Source organism: Narcine bancroftii, chromosome 3, assembly GCF_036971445.1.
Source record: "Narcine bancroftii isolate sNarBan1 chromosome 3, sNarBan1.hap1, whole genome shotgun sequence".
NCBI classification, from domain to species: Eukaryota; Metazoa; Chordata; class Chondrichthyes; order Torpediniformes; family Narcinidae; genus Narcine; species Narcine bancroftii.
The window spans coordinates 144,150,234-144,172,987 of NC_091471.1; the positions used below are offsets into that span (position 1 = coordinate 144,150,234).

Here is a 22,754-nt window from a genome sequence, read left to right on the forward strand (position 1 = left end):
CGGGGTTGTAGGTTAATTGGGTGTAATTTGGCGGCACGGGCTCATGGGCTGGAAGGACCTGTTACCGTGCTGTCTGTCTAAATTTTAAAAATTCCGATATTGATTCTGACTCTCTGAATGAATGTTTCCTTTCTTCTTTTACTAGCTCCACGTATGCACTATTTCATCTTGCTCACAAATAGTCTCTCAACAATCTGATGGAATAATATTTAGTTCTGATCCAAAAGATGATCCATCCCAGTGTTTAAGTGTTACCTAATCTCGATCCCAGGAAAGATCTGTCCCATATTTTAGCTGCTATCGTGTAAAAAAAAACTTATGACTTCTCATCTGAAATCCTGATTATGTTCGTTGTTGAATCCAAGTCCCAATCCTGTAAGGTATCTATTTCACATTTTGTTTGCATTCCTGGAGAAAGTCCACTTAAATGCATCTAGATTACTGGTTTGTCCACTGCAGGTACTAGTTTAGTCAAAATCAGAGTTTCCTTTCCTCAGCCCAGTCCTCCCACCCCCCCCCCCCCCCCCCCCCCCATTTAAACTATAGGCACATGCAATTTGAGTTTTGCTAAAAGACTGTATGAGTGAGACTATAAAGAGGGAGCAAGACAGAGAAAGGAGCTTTTGTTATGGGGAGCAGCTTCATTATCATGAGAACGACGAGGCTGCTGAGATACCAATACTGGCTTCACACGACCTGAGTGTTTACAGTGGGAAAAGCTCTGCTATGTGAGTGACATGAAAACCAAGTCTGACGAGGTAAGTTTTATTTAAGTTGATCTCATGGGATATCTCAGCAACAATCTCATCAATTTGGCAATTCGAACACCAACATTAGGATCCATACTCTCATGTCCTCATTCCGGGGAATGCTTCAGAACACTGTTTAATTGCCAGTCTCATCCCATGTGTTAATGTAAATACTCCCAAACAACAGTGGGAAGGACGGAGAACGAAATCAAACTCTTTACAGAGTTCGAATCGTCCTGTCACCACTCTGAGACTCGAAAGAAAGAACCGATTCGTTTGGGACAAACGTAAAATGTCCATTTCACGTTTCCCTGCCCAGTCACCAATTTAGGCAGCAAATTATATATTTTGTCCATTGAGGTTTTATTTCGAGTTCTGGTGAGAAGAGAACTCTCACAATTTACTCCTGAGGGAGAGGAAGTCGCCATACTCCGGTCTGTAGTTTAATCCTCATTGATGCAGCCACTATTTTGCTCCCCCATCCCACTATTTTGCTCCCCCATCCCACTATTTTGCTCCCCCATCCCACTATTTTGCTCCCCCATCCCACTATTTTGCTCCCCATCCCACTATTTTGCTCCCCCATCCCACTATTTTGCTCCCCCATCCCACTATTTTGCTCCCCCATCCCACTATTTTGCTCCCCCATCCCACTATTTTGCTCCCCCATCCCACTATTTTGCTCCCCCATCCCACTATTTTGCTCCCCCATCCCACTATTTTGCTCCCCCATCCCACTATTTTGCTCCCCATCCCACTATTTTGCTCCCCCATCCCACTATTTTGCTCCCCCATCCCACTATTTTGCTCCCCCATCCCACTATTTTGCTCCCCCATCCCACTATTTTGCTCCCCATCCCACTATTTTGCTCCCCCATCCCACTATTTTGCTCCCCCATCCCACTATTTTGCTCCCCCATCCCACTATTTTGCTCCCCCATTCCACTATTTTGCTCCCCATCCCACTATTTTGCCCCCATCCCACTATTTTGCTCCCCCATCCCACTATTTTGCTCCCCCATCCCACTATTTTGCTCCCCCATCCCACTATTTTGCTCCCCCATCCCACTATTTTGCCCCATCCCACTATTTTGCCCCCATCCCACTATTTTGCCCCCATCCCACTATTTTGCCCCATCCCACTATTTTGCCCCATCCCACTATTTTGCCCCATCCCACTATTTTGCCCCCATCCCACTATTTTGCCCCATCCCACTATTTTGCCCCCATCCCACTATTTTGCCCCCATCCCACTATTTTGCCCCCATCCCGCTATTTTGCCCCATCCCGCTATTTTGCCCCCATCCCGCTATTTTGCCCCCCATCCCGCTATTTTGCCCCCCATCCCGCTATTTTGCCCCCCATCCCGCTATTTTGCCCCCCATCCCGCTATTTTGCCCCCCATCCCGCTATTTTGCCCCCCATCCCGCTATTTTGCCCCCATCCCGCTATTTTGCCCCCATCCCGCTATTTTGCCCCCATCCCGCTATTTTGCCCCCCATCCCGCTATTTTGCCCCCATCCCGCTATTTTGCCCCCATCCCGCTATTTTGCCCCCCATCCCACTATTTTGCCCCCATCCCACTATTTTGCCCCCATCCCACTATTTTGCCCCCATCCCACTATTTTGCCCCCATCCCACTATTTTGACCCCCATCCCACTATTTTGACCCCCATCCCACTATTTTGCCGAGCAGCTGCCCACTTATTGATTGGAGGCTCATCCACTTCACGTCCTCGCACACTTCACTGCAGTTTTATTGTGGACCAGCCTGCGACCAGGCATCTGGATCTGACGCGGATCTGGACCATGTTTTAGCCACGATCATGGAGCGGATCCGTCACGATCCCGCGGCCATACCGTTTCGTAGTCCCAATCCACAAAAAATTCCATCGCAGGTTTTGATTGCAATCTCCAACCTGCTCCCGTCTCTGCACTCTACGATGTCGTCTCCATCCTACCAACCAACCAACCCTCCAGCACCAAACGGCATCCACTCTTTCCGCTCTGCTTCATTAAGGTGTCCAGTCTTGTTTTATCGCCAACGCAACCATCTCCAATTAAGCTTATGCTATGATGGGGGGGGGAAAGCACGAGTTTAAAGTTTTTTGGTGTGTGGGTGGGGCGGGGTGAGGGGGTTGGAGAAAGTAGCGGTCGCACATTTTTTGGTCTTGATTCCGAAGAAGAGGTTGAAATAATCTTTTAATATTGGATGTAACAAATTTTACTTTCTCACTCTTCATTTCAATCCGGTCATTTTCCCCCAAGGTGTCATTGCCCCCAAGGTGTCATTGCCCCCAAGGTGTCATTGCCCCCAAGGTGTCATTGCCCCCAAGGTGTCATTGCCCCCAAGGTGTCATTGCCCCCAAGGTGTCATTGCCCCCAATCCTGTATTTGAGTTGTTTTGTTTTGTCTCCACCTAATTGCAATCTTGACTGGTCTTTTGTTCTGTAAGTGTAGATATTTATATGTTCAAGTACTTGGAGCTGGTCCACATTTCTCCCCTAGATTTCCTTCCCTGCATGTGCTTCGTCCTGTGTTTTTTACTGGACTCCCTCCTGGGTCAGTTGTTAGTCCACATCCTTTGAATGTGCTTGTCATATTGTTCAGAGCATGCTCACATTTCCAATGATCATCATTGTGTTTTAAATACAATTGATTAGTTTGAAGTAATGTGAATGGACTTGTATAAAGATTTGCTGATTAAGGTGCATTCCTGCCCTGGAATCCAGTGCCAGTAGAAATACAATGATATAGCAAACCTGTTCGCTTTCAGGAGGTGTTCAAGCCAATATTTTAGGCCCTATCGTGTTCAGCTTGTCATGTGCTAATTCTAAAAGTAAAACAACATTAAGAGGTTGCCTGTTAGGTAGAAAGGCAGGAAAGCGATTGGCTTCTTTTCAAGAAGTGATAAAGGATCTTCTATTTGGATGTAATTTTAGTTAATGTTTCATCTGGGGCACTGAAAATTTAGGCTTTGGACCCTGGACGCTTTATTTGGTCCTGTGTGGGTTTTCTACTTGCGATTTTCAGAATCTGAAAAATAACCCTAAATAACAACTATTACTGAGTCAAGAAGACAAATTGTCAATCCATTTCACTTAGAATTGCTCCACCCCTGGTTTTAGTTTGGATCCAACGAATTGAATAGCTAAGGACTCAGGTAAAGGAAAAAAATCCTTGGCCACAAGAGGCCATAGAAGAGGCCACAAACTTTCACACCCCACCCCTTCTCAGCTCTACCCCTTCTCAACTCCACCCCTTCTCCCCTTCAACACAAACACAGATACTTAAAGTTTTGGCTATTGAAGTTATCTCTGTGTACATTTGGAATTAGATGCACGAAGCTCCGGGCTTTACTACATACCAGGCTTGCAAAATTACTGTAAGCTACAGAACACGAAAAACCAAATTTGATAGAGATCTGGAAAAAAAAAATTAAAAATGCTTGTAACATACAGCAGATCAGGCAGCATCTATTGAAAGAGAAGAGTTCATTATGATTTTTACACAGACTTTGCGGGATTCTACCGTATGAAAAGTCTCCGATATCCTGGCATTGGCTGTTCATCACCAAATCTACAAATCTCCATTTCAGTCCACCATTTTATACACCATTCCAACATTCGGCAAACAAAAGGGCAAGATGTGTAACTCAACACCATTGGCGTCTGCATCCAATGCGGGTCACTGGTATAATCCTGGTAGGACAGTGGGCCATGGGAGAAAGTAGGCTGCAGACAGTCGGGGCAGCACGGGAGAGCAGGCCATGGGAAAGAGCAGACGGTACTAAAAGAATTACAAATATACTATTCCAGTTCCAAGCTTTTTGCACAGCATGTATTCCGAGAAAATGGGAATAATTTCAAGGAATGCATCTAATGTTAGACCCACTTGTTTTTCCCAAAAAATGGTTCAGAAATATTCCCCTGGTTTTATATGCCAGGTTGAAATTATGGCGATAATGGTGAATAACCCTGACAGTAACTCTGTTATGTTGAGAAAGTGTCAGGTCCATGAGAGATGAGTCTGGACACAAGGGTTTGCTATCAAATGTTACTTTTATTAAAACACAACAATTAATAGAAGTGCATGGGAATAAAGCACAATATGGAAGAGCATAGGAAAATACTCTAAATTCGATAAAACATACACGCACGATATATAAAAGAGTGTGGGAAAATACATGGACAATTTAATAAAACATGCACACCATTTATAAAAGATTGTGGGAAAATCTACTGCAAGTATTGATCAAAAGAAGTGGATTTTAAACTTTTTCTTTTCACTCACATACCACCTTAAGTAATCCCTTACTAATCACCGTTACTATTACTGGAGGCTGGTGGCAGATTGTGGGTGGGGGGCTTCAGGCTCCTCAAAGAGGACTAACCCACAGTCCAATTTGCTCACAATCTGGCAGACCTAGTGTCAAATCTAGGGTTAGGATTAATGTTTAAATTAGTTTGTCAATATGCAGGCAACAGGATAATCATCCCTCCTTGTGTTCACTGATCTCTCTCAGAGGTCCTATCTCACTATAAACTGCCACTTTTGGTTGGCTCATGCTTTCATTATCCTGTTTCTCGCTCTTAGTGGGATCAGTGGTGCATTTTGATTTGTCTGGGATATGTTTATTGTGGGTGACCTTATATTTACATCTTCAGGATAGGGTTAGGTGTGGGATTTGGGATAGGGTTAGGGTTATGGCTATGGTTGGGGTTCTGGTTAGGGATAGGGTTAGTGTTAGGATTAGGCTTAGCAGCCTACAGCAACAGAGAGCAGGCAGAGGACCACCAGGGGGAAAGTGGGGTGTGGGAAAGAGCAGGCAGTGGACCGCTGAGACTGAGTGGGATAGCGGGCCTCAGGAGAGAGTAGGCAGTGGAGTGCCAGGACAGAACCGGACAGCGGGCCATGGGAGAGCATAGGCAGTGGACCACTGGGACAGAGCGGGACAGCGGGCCACAGGAGAGAGTAGGCAGTGGAGTGCCAGGGCAAAGAGGGACAGCGGGCCGCAGGATAAAGTAGGCAGTGGAGTGCCAGGGCAGAGTGGGACAGCGAGCCGCAGGAGAAAGTAGGCAGTGGAGTGCCAGGGCAAAGAGGGTCAACGGGCCATGGGAGAAAGTAGGCTGCAGACAGTCGGGGCAGCACGGGAGAGCAGGCCATGGGAAAGAGCAGACGGTACTAAAAGAATTACAAATATACTATTCCTGTTCCAAGCTTTTTACACAGCATGTATTCCGAGAAAATGGGAATAATTTCAAGGAATGCAGTGGCTGTGTGAATAAAAAACATTAATGTTTCACACTGGAAGCACTTTGTTAGAACCCAAAAGACAAAGCAAAGCCAGAGGAAAGGTCTGCAGTTGTCCTAACATGTAAAATAGCTGTTCAACCTGGGTACAGGTGCAAGAGACCCATCAACCCAATTACTGGCTTATTCCCTTTGAAATTTCCTTCGGAATAGCTGATACTCATTCCACACATAGTTTTTTTTTTACCTGATGAAACACATGATTTGAGACTTTGGGGGAAAATGATTTTGCCTTATGTTATAGTGGAGTGACTGACTTTTTTTGTACAACTTCACTGCATTGGTAAAACTTGTTTTAATGAAACTGAGTTTGTAATATGTATCACTTTGAGGGTGGACAATTCATATCAGATTCAGTTGACTTTTTTTTTGTTATTATTTTGTCTCCCTGTCCTATGATTGTGAGAAATTCATGCAAAAAAATTATATTTTTTCCTTCAGCCTACTTTATAGTTCATGCCATTAAAATCATCAGACCTGTACAAATTACATTTACAGTTTCAGTTCTAATTTAGTTAATTTATTCAGTGCAATTTTTGTGTTTGGTTGTGATTTTGGTCCAGCATCAGATGGATTGTGTGTTTTCCTCAGGCTTAACCCATTCTAATGTAATCATATATCTGGGCTCAGCCATAACTAGTTGGGTATTCATATTCATTCCAGACCCAGGAAGAAAATCATGCACTGCTTTGGGCTTTAATGGACTGCAGCAGTGCAACCTCCAGACCTTTTTGTTTGATCATTATCCTTCAATATGAAAGTACCAACCCAGAAGTTCTAATGACTAATTTTCATTCCTTTTTTTTGTACAGAATCTTCTGAGAATTACACCATTCACAATAATTGCGATGAATTTGGTTGCACCGTTTATCACATAAAATGCACATCAAGTGTAAATCTAATTTTTAAAATTTTTGTCCCTCATGATGAAACCCTTGGAAAAACCTGTTCCTGGTGTGTCCTGTGTTTTATTTTCTTGCAGAGTGCTCCAAGCTGTCCTGTAATTGCAATGGCATAAAGTTTAGGTTTAGTCAGATTGATCCTGATCTTTCTGCAGTCGCTGGCTCAAATTGCTCAGAAATTGAGCCATTTTTCTTGTGTTTATTTTTAAACTTCATTTTCAGATTTTGGCATCACTATCTATTATCCCAAATAGTCCCTGCCTGAGATGTTATATAACCATTTACAGCACAGAAACAGGCCAGTTTGGCCCTACTATTCCGTGCTGAACATTATCTCCCACTTAGTCCTACTGACTTCCATTTGGCCCATAACCCTCCACACCTCTCCTATCCATAAACCTATCCAACCTATTCTTGAATATTAACATCAATCTCACTTCAACCACTGGAAGTTCATTTCACACCCCAACCATCCTCTGCGTGAAGAAATTTCCCTTTATTTTTCCTTTAAACTTTTCCCTTTTTACCCTCAATCCATGCCCTCTTGTTTGAAGTTCCCTCTCAATGGGAAAAGCCTATCCAGATTGTCTCTATCTGTCCCCCTTATAATCTTGAATACCTCTATCAAATCACTCCTCAACCTTCTACTCTCCAGAGAATAAAATCCCAGCCTGCTCAACTGTTCCCTGTAACTCAAACCCTGAAACTCCAGCAACATTCTTGTAAATCTCCTCTGCATTCTCTCTATACTGTTTATATCCTTCCTGTAATGGTAATTGTAAGATGCCAAATTGAACCCAGTGTTAAGTCGAGGCCTGGGATTTAGACTGAGCAACAATGAAGGGCAAATTAAATCTTTCTGGACTAGGGTGTCGTGTGACTTATTTACAACACAGTAGAAGCCAATTTCGGCCATTAAAACCTGTGCTTCTCAATTACACCCTGTTAACTTACAACCTGTATATTTTGGAAAGTGGGAAGAAACTAAGCACCTGGCGAAAACCAAGCCAGGTCAAGGGGAGAATGTACAAACTCAGACAGCGTCGGATTCGAACCTGGATCATGGGCTCTTTATTAGCATTGTGCTAACAGTTATACTAATTGTGGAGGTATAATGCAGGAGGTAGTGTACCCCTGTGCCTGCTGTCCTTGATCTTCCTGCTGGTGGGGTTGAAAGGTACTAACAGAAGCCTTACTGAGTAGCCACAGTGCATTTTGTGCCCTTGGTGGAGGGAGTGCATCTCAAGCATTGCCCATTGCATCAATTATGTACCAGCGATGAAGGGAATGAAGATTTAGGAAGGTTCAGGGGACACCAACTAAGAAAGCTGCTTTTTCCTGAGTGGTGTCAAATTCTTTGGCTTGGCTTCGCGGACGAAGATTTATGGAGGGGGTAAATGTCCACGTCAGCTGCAGGCTCGTTTGTGGCTGACAAGTCCAATGTGGGACAGGCAGACACGGTTGCAGGGGAAAATTGGTTGGTTGGGGTTGGGTGTTGGGTTTTTCCTCCTTTGCCTTTTGTCAGTGAGGTGGGCTCTGCGGTCTTCTTCAAAGGAGGTTGCTGCCCGCCGAACTGTGAGGCGCCAAGATGCACGGTTTGAGGCGATATCAGCCCACTGGCGGTGGTCAATGTGGCAGGCACCAAGAGATTTCTTTAGGCAGTCCTTGTACCTTTTCTTTGGTGCACCTCTGTCACGGTGGCCAGTGGAGAACTCGCCATATAATACGATCTTGGGAAGGCGATGGTCCTCCATTCTGGAGACGTGACCCAACCAGCACAGCTGGATCTTCAGCAGCGTGGACTCAATGCTGTCGACCTCTGCCATCTCGAGTACTTCGACGTTAGGGATGAAAGCGCTCCAATGAATGTTGAGGATGGAGCGGAGACAACGCTGGTGGAAGCGTTCTAGGAGCCGTAGGTGATGCCGGTAGAGGACCCATGATTCGGAGCCGAACAGGAGTGTGGGTATGACAACGGCTCCGTATACGCTTATCTTTGTGAGGTTTTTCAGTTGGTTGTTTTTCCAGACTCTTTTGTGTAGTCTTCCAAAGGCGCTATTTGCCTTGGCGAGTCTGTTGTCTATCTCGTTGTCGATCCTTGCATCTGATGAAATGGTGCAGCCGAGATAGGTAAACTGGTTGACCGTTTTGAGTTTTGTGTGCCCGATGGAGATGTGGGGGGGCTGGTAGTCATGGTGGGGAGCTGGCTGATGGAGGACCTCAGTTTTCTTCAGGCTGACTTCCAGGCCAAACATTTTGGCAGTTTCCGCAAAACAGGACGTCAAGCGCTGAAGAGCTGGCTGTCAAATTACTTCAGAGTTAAATGGCAACATAGTCATCCAGACAAGTCGAGAGTATTTCATTTCACTCTAACTTGTGCTTTGCTGATGGTGGAGAGACCTAGAGGTGTCAGGAAGTGAGTTAAACAAGGAAGACTGCAAATACTGGAAAAGGACATGATTTACTCACTTTTGTACCCAATGCACTTGCATAGGTGGACCAGTTCATTTACTTGTCAATAGTGACTCCAGGATACTAGATGATGGTAATGCCATTCATTGCCAAGATTAGGTGGTTAGTCTCCATTGTGTTGGAGATGCTCATTGCCTGCCTCATTCATGGTGTGCCATGTTATAAGTTGTTTAACAGCTCATGACTCAGTGTTCTCTTTTGTTTGCTGCATGCAGTTGTATGCTGCTTTGTATGGCTTGTCATACCATTTCCTGTTTTACTCTCAATCTGTACTCTAATTTTATTCACCAACGTTTAGGCAGAATAATTTTTCATGGCTTGCCAACTAAGTATTTTGGTAACTATCTTACAATTACAAACTTTGTTCTTCCATTTCGACCCAAACATGTATCATTTATGAATTTTCTGTAGTGCTAAATAGTGTAAAGATATTTTCCTCACAATCTTGAAGTTAAGGCCAAATCTTGCAAGGCCTTATACTACAGAGTTCATTGCTTGTCCTTTATTTATCTCATAGCTCTGATTGTACTCACCAATCCTCACCCCCTCCCCCACCTTTCTCTTTACCTTTCCTAACTTCATTCACAATGGCATGCAGTTCATGACTTTATCTGAATGACTCTCAATCATCTTGATGGTAGCATTGGTGGGGATATGGATTTTGATGCAAGATTAGTTATGGAAGCAACAAACCACAAAAGATCCTCAATCAATAATTACGATCAACATTTAGTGACTTCAGCCTGTAAAGCCCACAAATGAAGTGTGTTTAAACTAAATGCAAAAAAGATATTAACTGCTAGATGGTGCACCAATTTTCTAAACTACTTGAATATTTATTAATGCTCTGCAATATAGGACCTGTAGAATGGAACATCGTTGCAGCAATCACCATTGAATTTATAAGTACTCCTGTTTTAAAATTAAATTTTAAGATAACAGGCGCTCTGATCCCCATCACTTTGAACATCAGAACATTAACTTTAACAAGGAGTGATTTTAAAGTGGCTATGGCTGATATTACAGGCATCAACACACTTCAATGAAATAAAACAAGTTTTGAGTGGAATAACTTGTCATTTCAGTTTAGAGATCCTGTGAAGAGTATGATAAAGATTTACCAGGGATTAAGGTTAGACTGAAGGCTGTATTGGCTCTCCTTGGAGCAAAAATTGAGAGATGATTGAAAGATTTGTTGGAGATCATGACCAATTTAAATAAAGAACAGTTGTTTCCATTAGTAGAAGGTTCAAAGACCAGGCGGGCAGAGATGTGAGGTTCTGGCCAAAAGATGCAAGGGGCATTTCTAGAAAAGCTCTTTACTTGGAGAAGAGTTGTTATCGAGAGCTTGCTGCCTGTAAGAACATTGGAAAGGAAGTTTTGAAAGGAAAGTTAAAACAGAAAATGTGCAAGTACCCATCGTGTTAGGCAGAATATGTGGAGAGTTTAGGATTTATGCCTAAATCAATGAAAGCATGTCAACCTAAAAATGTTAGTTCTTCTGTTCTTAGTCCAAGTTTTCCTGCTGAATATTTCCAAGTTTTATTTGGATTCCATTGTTTTACAGAGCAGGGAAATAGAACTGACAGGACCTTTTTTATTGGGAGCTGATATGACCTTTCTTTACCATTATGATTCTAACATATTATGATTATAATGGTCAAATACAGGCCCACATGAATCAGTTAAATCTACCCTACATGTTTACAAGACAGAAAGAAATAGGATAAGATTTATCATTTACTTCTATGACTGGACATCATCTTTGTTTAAAAGTTCCAAAACCTTGTTTTGCACTTATTCTCCATAAATCTTCTCCCCCTCACGACATAACTATTTTCTTTCTTTAATATTTTCATTTGTACTGACCAACAATAATCCCTCATTCATCAACAGATTTGACATGTAATAATATAAAATTTGTTAAAAGGAAAGTCACAAAACTCAAATAAAATAGTCAACAGTATCATATCTTGACCTTCCTGGATTTCTTTTCTTCAGATTTCAAATATCTCTTTTTCTTCTTTGATGCTAAACATGTTTTCCCAAGGCTCTGCCTTGAATCTTCTGCAGTGGAATTTGAATTGTGTTTTTTTTATATATATATATATATAATCTTTGAATCGTAGGAATATATCTTCTGACATTGGTGAAGGAGAAAAGAAAGTCTCACTCTAACCTGAGCTCAGCTTGCTGCTCATCAAAGTGTACAACTTATTCGAGTCAATGCATCCATGAGTATTAAATGTGTTGTATTAAACTATCTCTCAGGAACTTTTCTGTCTTTTAAAATTTTCTGTTTAAGTGTAGACATACTGCAGAGTAACAGGCCATTTTGGCCTACAAGCCTGTGCCACCCAATTAACCTACACCCCCGGTACGCTTCAAAAGGTGGGAGGAAACCAGAGCCCCTTGGAGGAAACCCACACAGACACAGGGAGAATGTACAAACTCCTTACAGATAGCATGGGATTCAAACCCCGGTCTGGTCCCGATGGCTGGTGCTGTAACAGTGTTGCGCTAATAGCTACACCATCCGTGCCATCCCAAAGTATAAGAGGAGTGGACTCCTCTAAATACTTCTGGTTCACTGAAGATAGCTCAACTGAGAGAATTAGTGAAGTGCCCAAATACAGTTATACACCCGGTGAAAAAGGCAAGTAGATCATTAAGGTATAACAATTAAAATAACCCATCTGTTGGAAGACCCAGAATTTTTCAGTTGTAACTTGCCTCTGTTCCTCAAGATGCTCAATGTGTCATCCCACATAAAACCAGAATGATTGAATCCTAATGATGATATTGATTGTAAAGAGCTAATATTTTTGTCTTCTATACATAAGAGTCAGAATTGTACATTGTGTTCTCTATTTCTCAAGTTAATTACTGCACACTGCTTTTACTGGAAGTATTTCTCTACCCTCAGAGGAAATGAAATTGCATGTAGTTTCATGAGCTCTATATACACACACCAACCAGGCAACTCGGGAAACATAAAACATGTACAAAACTGGAGTATCTGTCAGATGCAATAAAGAAATCAGTGGAGCATTTCAAATTCTTCCCAAGGAAGAACCCTGTGACAATGTTCCAGCATTGTGGTACAGTAAGAATAAGAACTTAGCTTTGCACAAAACACTCTCTGCTTGAGGAATTCAGCAAGTCAAGCAACACCAGTGGGAGGAAAAGAATGATCAACATTTTGGGCTGAAACCATAGGTGTATCCAGGCTATGGCAGCCATGGCACATGTCCTGGGTTCCACTTGAAGGGGGGACATCACTGTCCAAGCCTCGCTCACCCAATATCGAACTCCCGAGCCCAACAAAGAATCTCCACCTGACGAAAGGACTTCGAGGTATGGGTCTGTTGTTCTTTAATAGCACTGTCACATTTTGCTTTCTGATGGAAATCAAGCAAGTGTCTGTGTCAACAAATTGAATTGATTTGTAAATTGGCGATTAAGAGACTAGTCTCATTGTAAAGTTAATTCTAGCTCATGTTAATGTTAGATCACAAATCGTTATCACCGAGCTAAGTCAAACTCCCAATCAAAATTTCATACCAGGAAGTCGCACCACAGTCTTGTGTTTGCATGAATTTATACTCTGTGGTGCTCGGGACGTGGAGCTCTTTGCACAGAGAAGCTGTCCATCCAATAGCTAATCTCCGGAGCCTCTGGCCTCTCCCAAGCCCCGGAAAGGTGGTTCGCCAAGGAGCAGAGCAGCACCAGGAGAAGCAGCAACATCGCCACGGCCAGGCCAACTTCAGCACCACTTCCAAGAGAGCTGCAGCCTAATACTCCATCTGCCCCACTGATTCTGACGTCCAGTAAGTTAACTTGAAAAATTCCTTATAAAGTCGCTGAGCACCACGGTTTGGAAGGTAGGTAGGATATGTCAGGTGTCATGGTTGGTGTAGCTGTTAGCGCTACCCCAATTGTGTGTGAAAATTGCCCAACCATCAACTTATTGAGCGATTTTTTTTTATATATATAATAGGAGGGCCTTGCCATAGGCACTATTTTACCTAGATATGCCACTGGCTGAAACCCTTCCTCGAGACTGGTGAAATGGAAAAGAGAAGCTTGTGTAAAGAGTGGAAGAGATGGGCCAAGGACCCCATGTGGGATTCGTAACCAGGGAGAGGTGAAACATGATTGACAGAGGCAGTAGATTGGCAGGTACCAGACAAAGGGAGAAAGAGGCAAGAAAAACAAAGGGCTCAGGTGGAGGAAAGTGAATCATAGAGAGATGGAAAGTAAAAAGCTGACAGTGCTGGAATCTGATAAGGAAAGGTGAGCATGATGCTATAAAGAGAGACCTGATGGAACAGAACGGAAGGAAGAGGAAGTAGAATCCAGTGGAGTGATTATGGGGCTGGTAGAGGAGTTTATGGGAAAGAGGGCTGGGAAAGAGCAGATGTGTAACAAGAAGAGAGAGGGGACTCGTGACCTGACATTAGAAAATTCTGTGTTCATACCATTGGGTTGGAGACTGCCCATGCAGAATATCTCTGTTTTATGTGGGCCTCTCCCTGGCAGTGGAAAAGGCCCAAGTCAGCTCCTGGCTGCTTGCTATTTCAACTCGCCTTCCCATTCCCACATTGAATCAAGACATCTGCAGTCTCTTGTGTGGATGCAGCCTACCTAATCTTTTCATTGGGCCACAGAATAACTCTGTGATCTTGTATAAGTCAATCTCCATTTTACATCCATCAATTGATCTTTTTTCTTGTTTGCCCAGCTGAGCATATCAATTTGCAACCTTCACACAGTTTTTTAATGGCATCTGTTTCTAGGTGTTTGAAATTCAATTGAAAAACCTCTGCTTTATCTCACCATTGAAAACCAAATCCTGGGGCAGACGAACAGGAGCAGTCAACTAGCAGTCTGTTCAATAATTAAGGATTTAACCTAATTACTGACTCTACAATAAGGTTATCATCTCTAAAAAAGATTGTGATCACATGCAGGGCACATATAACAGAAGAAATTCAAGGGTTGAATATTAAGTCATATTTCATTAATAGGGCAATCTCTCTCCACCAATATTAGGTGTGTTCTCTGTATCTAGTATTTCTTTCATGGTTCTGACATCAGCTTGGAATCTTTTGACCCTCATGTATCACTCCATATGTATTCAAAGAAACATGTTATATTTGTTCCATGAAGTGAGAAAGGTGCAATACATGCAATTGAAATTTTCATAATCTTGTAAGACATTGAGGACTTAGTAACTCAAATATAATATGAAGTCTTCTTCTGGAGTTAATGACCATGCCTTCTCATATGGTTCATATCAGTGCTTTGCAAGCTGGTATCTTGAAGAGCATGTTTTCCCAGCTGGAGATGGGTCAAACACAATGAAAGGACAGCTGTTTTCTACCAGAATGTATAAGGAAGGACTGGATTGTCAGCAATGAAACCAGATAATTTGCTAATTCTTAATTAACCTATTTTCAGATCCAGATTAATGCCTTGTTTATGATGTAGGTATATGTTGGATCATGAGCAAATGGCCCAGGGTCATGTGCCTGATGGAGAGAGATGGAGCATGGCATCAGTGAGCCTAAATAGTTTGAGTAATTTTGCTTTTATAACAAAGCTTGACATCTCCAAGTGAATGCCTCTGTGATTGAATTGTGTTAATATCAATCTTTAGTTATAAAATAATTATTTTTGTGGGTTTGGACACAGGAATACATAGACACACAATTACACTCAGAGAGTGAAGCCATTTTCAGTGTCTCAAAGACTGATAGGCCACCCCAATAAAACTAGAAGCATTTGTCCATTGGAATATCTAGGACAAAGGAGTTGGTCAAGGAGGTCATCTGTTAAATAAAAGATTCTGCTTCTTTACCTATGTTGTTAGAATGGAAATTCAGAAGTATCTATTCAAACAAGCTGGACTTTTGATTAAATGGCCAGTAGTCCAGTCGGAGTCCATTGGCTCATGCTTCATACTTTTGAAGAAGGCATTATGAACTTCAAAGACAGAAATTATGTCACGTGTCATGCGATGAGGTATTTTGAGAAACATTACTGAACCAGGGGTGTTTTGAAACAAGAAGTTGACCATTCTTTGGAGAAGGCAGAATTGAAGATACAGTAGCCAGAAATGGTACTGTTACATGTTACTGCTGGTCAAAGGAGAACACAGAATAAGAGACCTTTGAAGGAAGAAGTCCACTTCTGACAGCCTCTTCAAGATAAAGCCTCATTGTGTTCATGGAAATAGTCACTTTTGATTAAGAAAGCAAATGTAATTTTGCATTTGAAACATAACCACTTTTGATGGTTACTTCGTTCAGCCCTTGCCTGGGTTTATGAAATCATCGTGGAAGAAAATAGTCAAATGACTATTTTCATGTGGAACACAGATTCTGAAAATTTCATGCAAAAGAGGGGAGTTTGTGGAAGATCAGTCATAGGGAGTTGGGTGGAAAGGTAGAAAGTTAAAAGATAGGACCTTGAGGGTGGTAATCTCCAGATCACTGCCTGTGCCACACGCTGGACAGGGTACAAATAGCTGATGAATGCGTGGCTAAGGAGTTGGTGCAGGGGGCAGGGCTTCAGATTCCTAGATCATTGGGATTGCTTCTGGGGAAGGCCAGACCTCTGTAACAAGGATGGGCTGCACCTAAACTGGAAGGGGACTAATATCCTGGCAGGAGGGTTTGCTAGAGCTGTTGGGGAGGGTTTAAACTAGTTTGGCAGGGGGAGGGAATTCAAAATGAGAGTGCAGAGAATAGGACAGTAGGGAGACAGGGAATTACAACAGGTAGAGTGAAGAGTTAATCAATCACAACAGAAAGAAAAGGCAGGTGAGCAGGCAGGAGAAAGTGCTGTTCAAAAAGAATACGGAACAAACAATATCAGTATTGGGTTTAAGGGAACTACATTTAAATCCACGTAGCATTAGAAACATAGGGGATGACCTGGTTGCTCAGATTCAGTTGAAAAAGAATGACGTTGTAGCCATTACTGAAACTTGGCTCAATGAGGGCTGTGATTGGGAGCTCGATATCCAAGGTCACACAGTCTATCGGAAAGATAGGCAGGTGGGTAGAGGAGGGGAGGCTCTAATGATAAGTAATGACATTAAATCAATAGAAAGAAGAGACATGGGGTCAAAAGAGATAGAATCATTATGGGTTTAATTAAGAAATGTCAAGGGTAAAAAGACCACATTAGCAGTTGTATACAGGCACCCAAACAATAGCCAGGAAGTGGATAATGAGCTATAGCAGGAAATACAGAGGGCATGCCACAAGGATAATAACAAAATAATTAACGTGGCAGGGGATTGGGAATGATAGGAAAAATACTGGAAGCCAGGAGAGAGAGTTTGTAGAAAACCTAAGAGATGGCTTTTTTGAACAGCTTGTTGAGAAGCCCACCAGCGGATCTGCAGTTCTGGATTGGGTCATGTGCAATGAACCCTAGGTCGTTAGGGAGTTAAAGATCATAGAACCTCTAGGAAGCAGTGATCATAACATGGTTTAATTTAATTTAAAATTTGGAAAGGAAAAAAAATATCAGATGTATCAATTTTTCAGTGAAATAAAGGAAATTACAGTGGTATGAGAAAGGAATTGGCTCAAGTAAACTGGGAAAACAAACTAACTGGAGGATCAAAGCAGGACTGGAAGATATTTTTGCAAGAAATAAAAGGCATGCAGGCTAGATTTATTCCAAGGAAAAGGAAATTTGTCCAAGGAAAGATGGTACCATTGTGGCTAACAAAAGAGGTGAAGGCTAAAATAAAAACAAAGGAGAGGGAATACAAGGAAGCTAAAATTAGTGGGAATCAGAGGACTGGGTTTCCTTTCGACACTTACAGAAAGAGACAAAGAAAGTCATTCGGAAACAAAAGATGAGCTATGAAAGGAGATTAGCTAACAATATTAAAAATGATACGGAGTTTTTTCAAATATATAAGGAATAAAAGAGAGACACATGTTGACATAGGTGTGATAGAAAACGATGCTGGGGAAATTGTAATGGGTTATAAAGAGATGGCAGAGGAACTTAATCAATATTTTACGTCTGTCTTAACCGTGTAAGGCATTAGTGATATCCCGGACAGTCAGAGGGTTCACGGAGTAGAGTTAGATTCAGTTAGGGTTACTAGAGAAATTGTGCTAGGCAAACTAAATAGATTAAAGATTGATAAATCTCCCGGGCCGGATGAGGTGCATCCGCGGGTTTTGAAAGAGGTGGCTTTGGAGATTGTGGATCCATTAGTGATGATATTCCAGAAATTCATAGTCTCTGGACAGATTTCAGAGGATTGGAAGGTCGCAAATGTGGTTCCACTGTTTAAGAAAGGTGGGAGACAGAATAAAGGAAACTATAGGCCTATTAGTCTGACGTTGGTGGTTGGGAAGATATTAGAGTCGATCGTCAAGGATGAGGTTATGAAATACCTCGGGATGTATGACAGGATAGGTCCAAGTCAGCATGGTTTCTTAAAGGGTAGATCCTGCCTCACCAACCTATTAGAGTTTTTTTGAAGAAACCTCAAGTAGGATAGACAAAGGAGAGTCTGTGGATGTTATCTATTTAGATTTTCAAAAAGCTTTTGAGAAGGTGCCACTTATTAGGCTGCTAAATAAGATGAGGGCCCATGGAATTACAGGGAAGTTATTAAACTGGATGGAAAATTGGCTGATAGGCAGGAAGCAAAGGGTTGAAATTAAGGGATCCCATTCTGGATGGCTGCCTTTAACTAGTGGTGTTCCACAGGGGTCGGTATTGGGGCCGCTGCTGTTTACAATTTATATTAATGATTTGGATTGTGGCATGAATGGTTCTGTGGCCCAATTTGCAGATGACACCAAGATAGGTGGCGGAGCAGGAAGTGTAGTTGAAACTGTAAAGCTGCAGAAGGATATAGACAGATTAGGAGATTGGGCAAAATTATGGCAGATGAGATTTAACATGGAGAAATGTACAGTTGTACATTTTGGCAGTGGAATTAAACAGGCAGAATACTATTTGGATGGGGTGAAAATTCAGACCTCGGATGTGCAAAGGGACCTAGGTGTCCTTGTGCAGGGAAACCTAAAAGTTAATGACAAGGTGAAATTGGTAGTGAAGAAAGCGAATGCTATTTTGGCATTCATTTCAAGAGGAATAGTGTACAAGAGTAAAGAGGTGCTGATGAGGCTCTATGGGGCACTGGTGAGACCTCATTTGGAGGACTGTGTGCAGTTTTGGGCCCCCTATCTTAGAAAGGATGTGATGTTGTTGGAGAGGGTGCAGAGGAGATTTATTAAGATGATTCCCGGAATGCAAGGGCTAACGTACGAGGAGTGTTTGGCATCTCTTGGGTTGTATTCATTGGAGTATAGGAGAATGAGAGGAGATCTCATAGAGGCATTTCATATTTTGAAAGGTTTAGATAGGGTGGATGCTGATAAGATGTTTCCCTTGGTGGGTGAATCGAGGACACATAGTCTGAAAATTAGAAGTTATCCATATAAAACAGAGATTAGGCAGAACTTTTTTAGCCAGAGGGTCGTGAATCTGTGGAACTCGCTGCCACATACAGCAGTGGAAGCCAGATCACTGGGAGTATTTAAACAAGAAATAGATAAATATTCCATTAGTGAGGGCGTCAAGGGATATGGGGAAGGCTAGAAATTGGAACTAGTGTAGAGTAGTTTAGTGTAGATTTACGGAACAGACTGGATGGGCCTAGTGGCCTGCTTCTGTTCCTTTGTGTTGTGAATCTTATGAATATGAAGAAACAATTCTCAGAAAATCACTCAACGAGAAATCTGAGACTGTAATGGTTTGGGTTTTAACGCGCACATGCACACACACTTGTGTGTAGTGGGGTTAATTTAGAGTTAAGTAAGAAGTGGTATGTTATTAATAATTAATAATAAAAATTATTGTTTTAAAAATACCATTGTCTTTTGTGAATTCCCATTGCTGCTGGTTTAGTGCATAACAGGTTCACTCTTGGTTGTAATTCCGGTTGACCAATCAACTGCCTGAATGTGGCCTGAGCACCACCAAGAACCAACTGCTCTTGTAATGTTGGCTTAGAAATTCTTGAAGGGAATTTCCTGATTTTGGCAAGATGCAGTTTAGTTTAATTAATATTAACTTTAATCTTCTTGCTCTTGGTTCTGAAACAGAACCTCTATAAACGGTACTGAAATAGATTTGAATTATAACCATATAACAATTACAATAAGGAAACAGGCCATCCTGGCCCCTCTCGTCCATGCCGATTTAAGTGATCTACTTTAGTCCAACTTACCTGCACCCTGCCCATAACCCTCCAATCCCCTCACATACATACCCATCCAACTTTTTCTTAAATGACAAAATTGTCCTTGCTGCAACCACCTCTTCTGGAAGGTCATTCCACTCAGCCACCACTCTTGTGAAGAAGCTCCCTCTCATGTTATTCTAAACTTTTGCCCCCAAACCCTTAATTCATGATCCATCATTCCAATCTCACTTACCCTTAAGGGGAAGAGCCTATTCACATCTACTCTATCTATCCCCCTCATAATTTTAAATGCCTCTATCAAATCCAATGAATAAAGACCCAGTCTACTCAATTTTTCTATGTATTCTAGATACTGCAATCCAGACAACATTTTAGTAAATCTTCTCTGCACCCTCTCTACCTTATTGATACCCTTCCTATAATTTGGGGCAAGCACTGCACGCAGTATTCCAAATTTGGCCTCACCAATGCCTTGAATAGTCTCAACATCACTTCCCAACTCCTATATTCTATGCTTTGATTTATAAAGGCCAGCATACCAAAAACTTTCTTTACCATTCTATTCACATGAGATTCCACTTTAAAAGAACCGTTATTCCAAGATCTCTGTTCCTCTGCATTCCTCAATGCCCTCCCCTTTACCCCATATGTCCTGTTTTGATTATTTTCTCCAAAATGAAGCACTTCACACTTATCTACATTAAACTCCATCTGCCACCTTTCAGCCCACTCTTCTAAGCAGTCCAAATCCTTCTGCAGTCTATGAAAACCATCTTCACTATCCACAACTCCCCCTATTTTTGTATCATTTGCATACTTACTAACCCAATTTACCACTCCATCATCCAAATCACTGATCCCTGAGGCACACCGCTCGTCACTGGCCTCCATCCTGACAATAATATATATACCGATGTTTATTGCTGATTATGGAGGAAGAAGCATTTGTTCAGCCTCTTCAGATCCTTCATTTATTTCTGTGGCTAATTCTGTTAAAGTTAAAGGAAGCTTTCTGACCTCAGTGGAATAATAGGCTTACTCCCTGTGAAGGACATCAATTTCTATTTGTTCATTCTTTTGTAGGTTTTTCAGCACCTGAGCAAACATTTATTGCCCATTTCTAATAGTTCTCAAAAAGGAGGTGGTGGACACATCCTCTTGAACAGATACAATTGGTTTTGTGAAGATGCTCCCCTAGTTCTCTTGGGTAGGGAATACCAGAATTTAAACCCAGAAGCAATGAAGGACCGGCAATATATTTACAAGTCAGGATAATATGCAGCTTTGGAAGGGAATTTGCAGGAGTTGCCATGTGTCTGTTGCCCTAGTCTTTTGTGGTCATAAGAAGCTGAGGGTTTGGGAGGTGCCTTCAGAGTAGCCTGGACAATAACTGTACTATGTGAAACTCGAAAGTCTGTAGGCACTGTGATTGCAGTGAAAACACATCGAAATTCTGGAGGAACTCAGCTGGTCTTTTCAGCATCCATAGAAGACAAGGACATATTGCTAACGTTTTGGGCCTAAGCCCTTCTTCAAGGAATAATCCAGAAGCAGTAAATCTCAGAAATTCAGACCAAGGTCGGCATCAGAACCAGTCTTATTTGGGGTTGTGGGGGGGGGGGGAAGAGCGGGCATGTTTGAAAACTTACTCAGTAGAAGGGTGGGGGGTATTGTTACTTACCTATATACCACCACCATCACACTTCCCCCTCCCTTCAACATAACAGACACACACTGCTTATATTGCTTGGAGACTAGTGACGCTAGTGACACTAGTTCTGTGGGTGGGGGTCACAATACCTCATTTAGGGGACAATGCCTGTGAATGCCCACCAACCCCCATTGGTCCTGGCCTGATTCAGACAATGCTGGCTGGGGGAGGAATCCAGACCAACAAAAGGGTGTTAATTGGATATGATAAGCGGCGGGGTAAGAATTTATCATATTTATACAAAAGGAGATGGAATGGAGAGACAGAGATGGAGAAAGCGATGGGAGAAGAAGGTGGGGGGTGGGTTAGTGAAAGCCAGACAAGTTGATATTAATGCCGTCAGGTTGGAGTGTGCCCATTCAGAAGATGAGATGTTCATCCAATTTGTGGGTGGTCTCAGTCTCAATGAGACCATTGAAAGACATGTCAGCAAGTGAATTGGATGGAGAATTGAAAAAGGGTCCACTGAGAGATCTATGCTATTGTGACGGACAAAGCCAAGGTATATTTGGTAGATGGAGACACTGTGCACCAGTGATGGATGGAATGATTGTCAAGGGTAGTTTCTCTCATGTCTTTGGTATTCATCCCTTTGGTCCACATTTGGAACAAATTGTCCTGCCAGACAGTGAGAAGCTTATTTGTGAGAAGGTCTTGATAACACTGTTGTCTGCTTTCCATCACTTTGCTTGAGAGTAGATTGATTGGGTAGTAACTGGCTGGATTGGAATTTTTCTTGCTTTTTTGAACAGGATGTATCTGGGCAATTTTCCTTGTTGCCAGATAGAAGCCAAGGTTGTAAGTGATCTGGAAAACTTAACTGGAGGCCAGCTAGTTCCAGAGTGAAATTCTTTATCATCAGGGCTGGGAATTTGTCTGAGCCTTTGACGTATCCAGTGCTCTCAACTATTTCTGGATATCACAGGGGTTGAACTTTGCTGAAAAATAGATTTCATGTCCTCAGTGACTTTACAGAAACTTTGAAGAGTGCCTGTGGAGGCTTCACAAATAGGTGTTAATTGGACTGATGCTGCAGAGTTAAAGCAACAGATGTCCAGGCAGAAACTAATTCTGGTGCCAGCAATTCTGGTGTCTGGTTGCAGTTTCCTGTTCTAAGAGGGGTCATGAGGTTTTGCAAATAGAGAGAGAGAGAGAGAGAGAGAGAGAGAGAGAAAACTGAATATTACAGTTCTGCAGTAGCTTTTTGGAGGCTGCAACATGGCAGGCTGGTTGAAAACCCCATTTTGAAGATGGGTTGTGAGTTCTGAGTTCAGCGTGTTCAAAACCCTTGTAGTCCTTACAAGAGAAAATGACTGGCTAGACTGTTTCTCCTGAAATAAGGGAAACAAGAG

The 22,754-nt window shown here is 42.3% G+C and overlaps 1 protein-coding gene across 1 annotated transcript in view; it reads left to right on the forward strand.

Annotated features, from left to right (window-relative positions):
- Nucleotides 1–550: 550 nt before the first annotated feature.
- Nucleotides 551–22,754, forward strand: part of maml3 (mastermind-like transcriptional coactivator 3) — a 639,372-nt gene continuing 617,168 nt past the window's right edge. Inside the window, exon 1 of the mRNA XM_069925342.1 lies at nucleotides 551–758. Within this exon, the coding sequence (XP_069781443.1) occupies nucleotides 738–758 (21 nt within the window). The 5' untranslated portion in view covers nucleotides 551–737. The remainder of the gene's footprint in view (nucleotides 759–22,754) is intronic.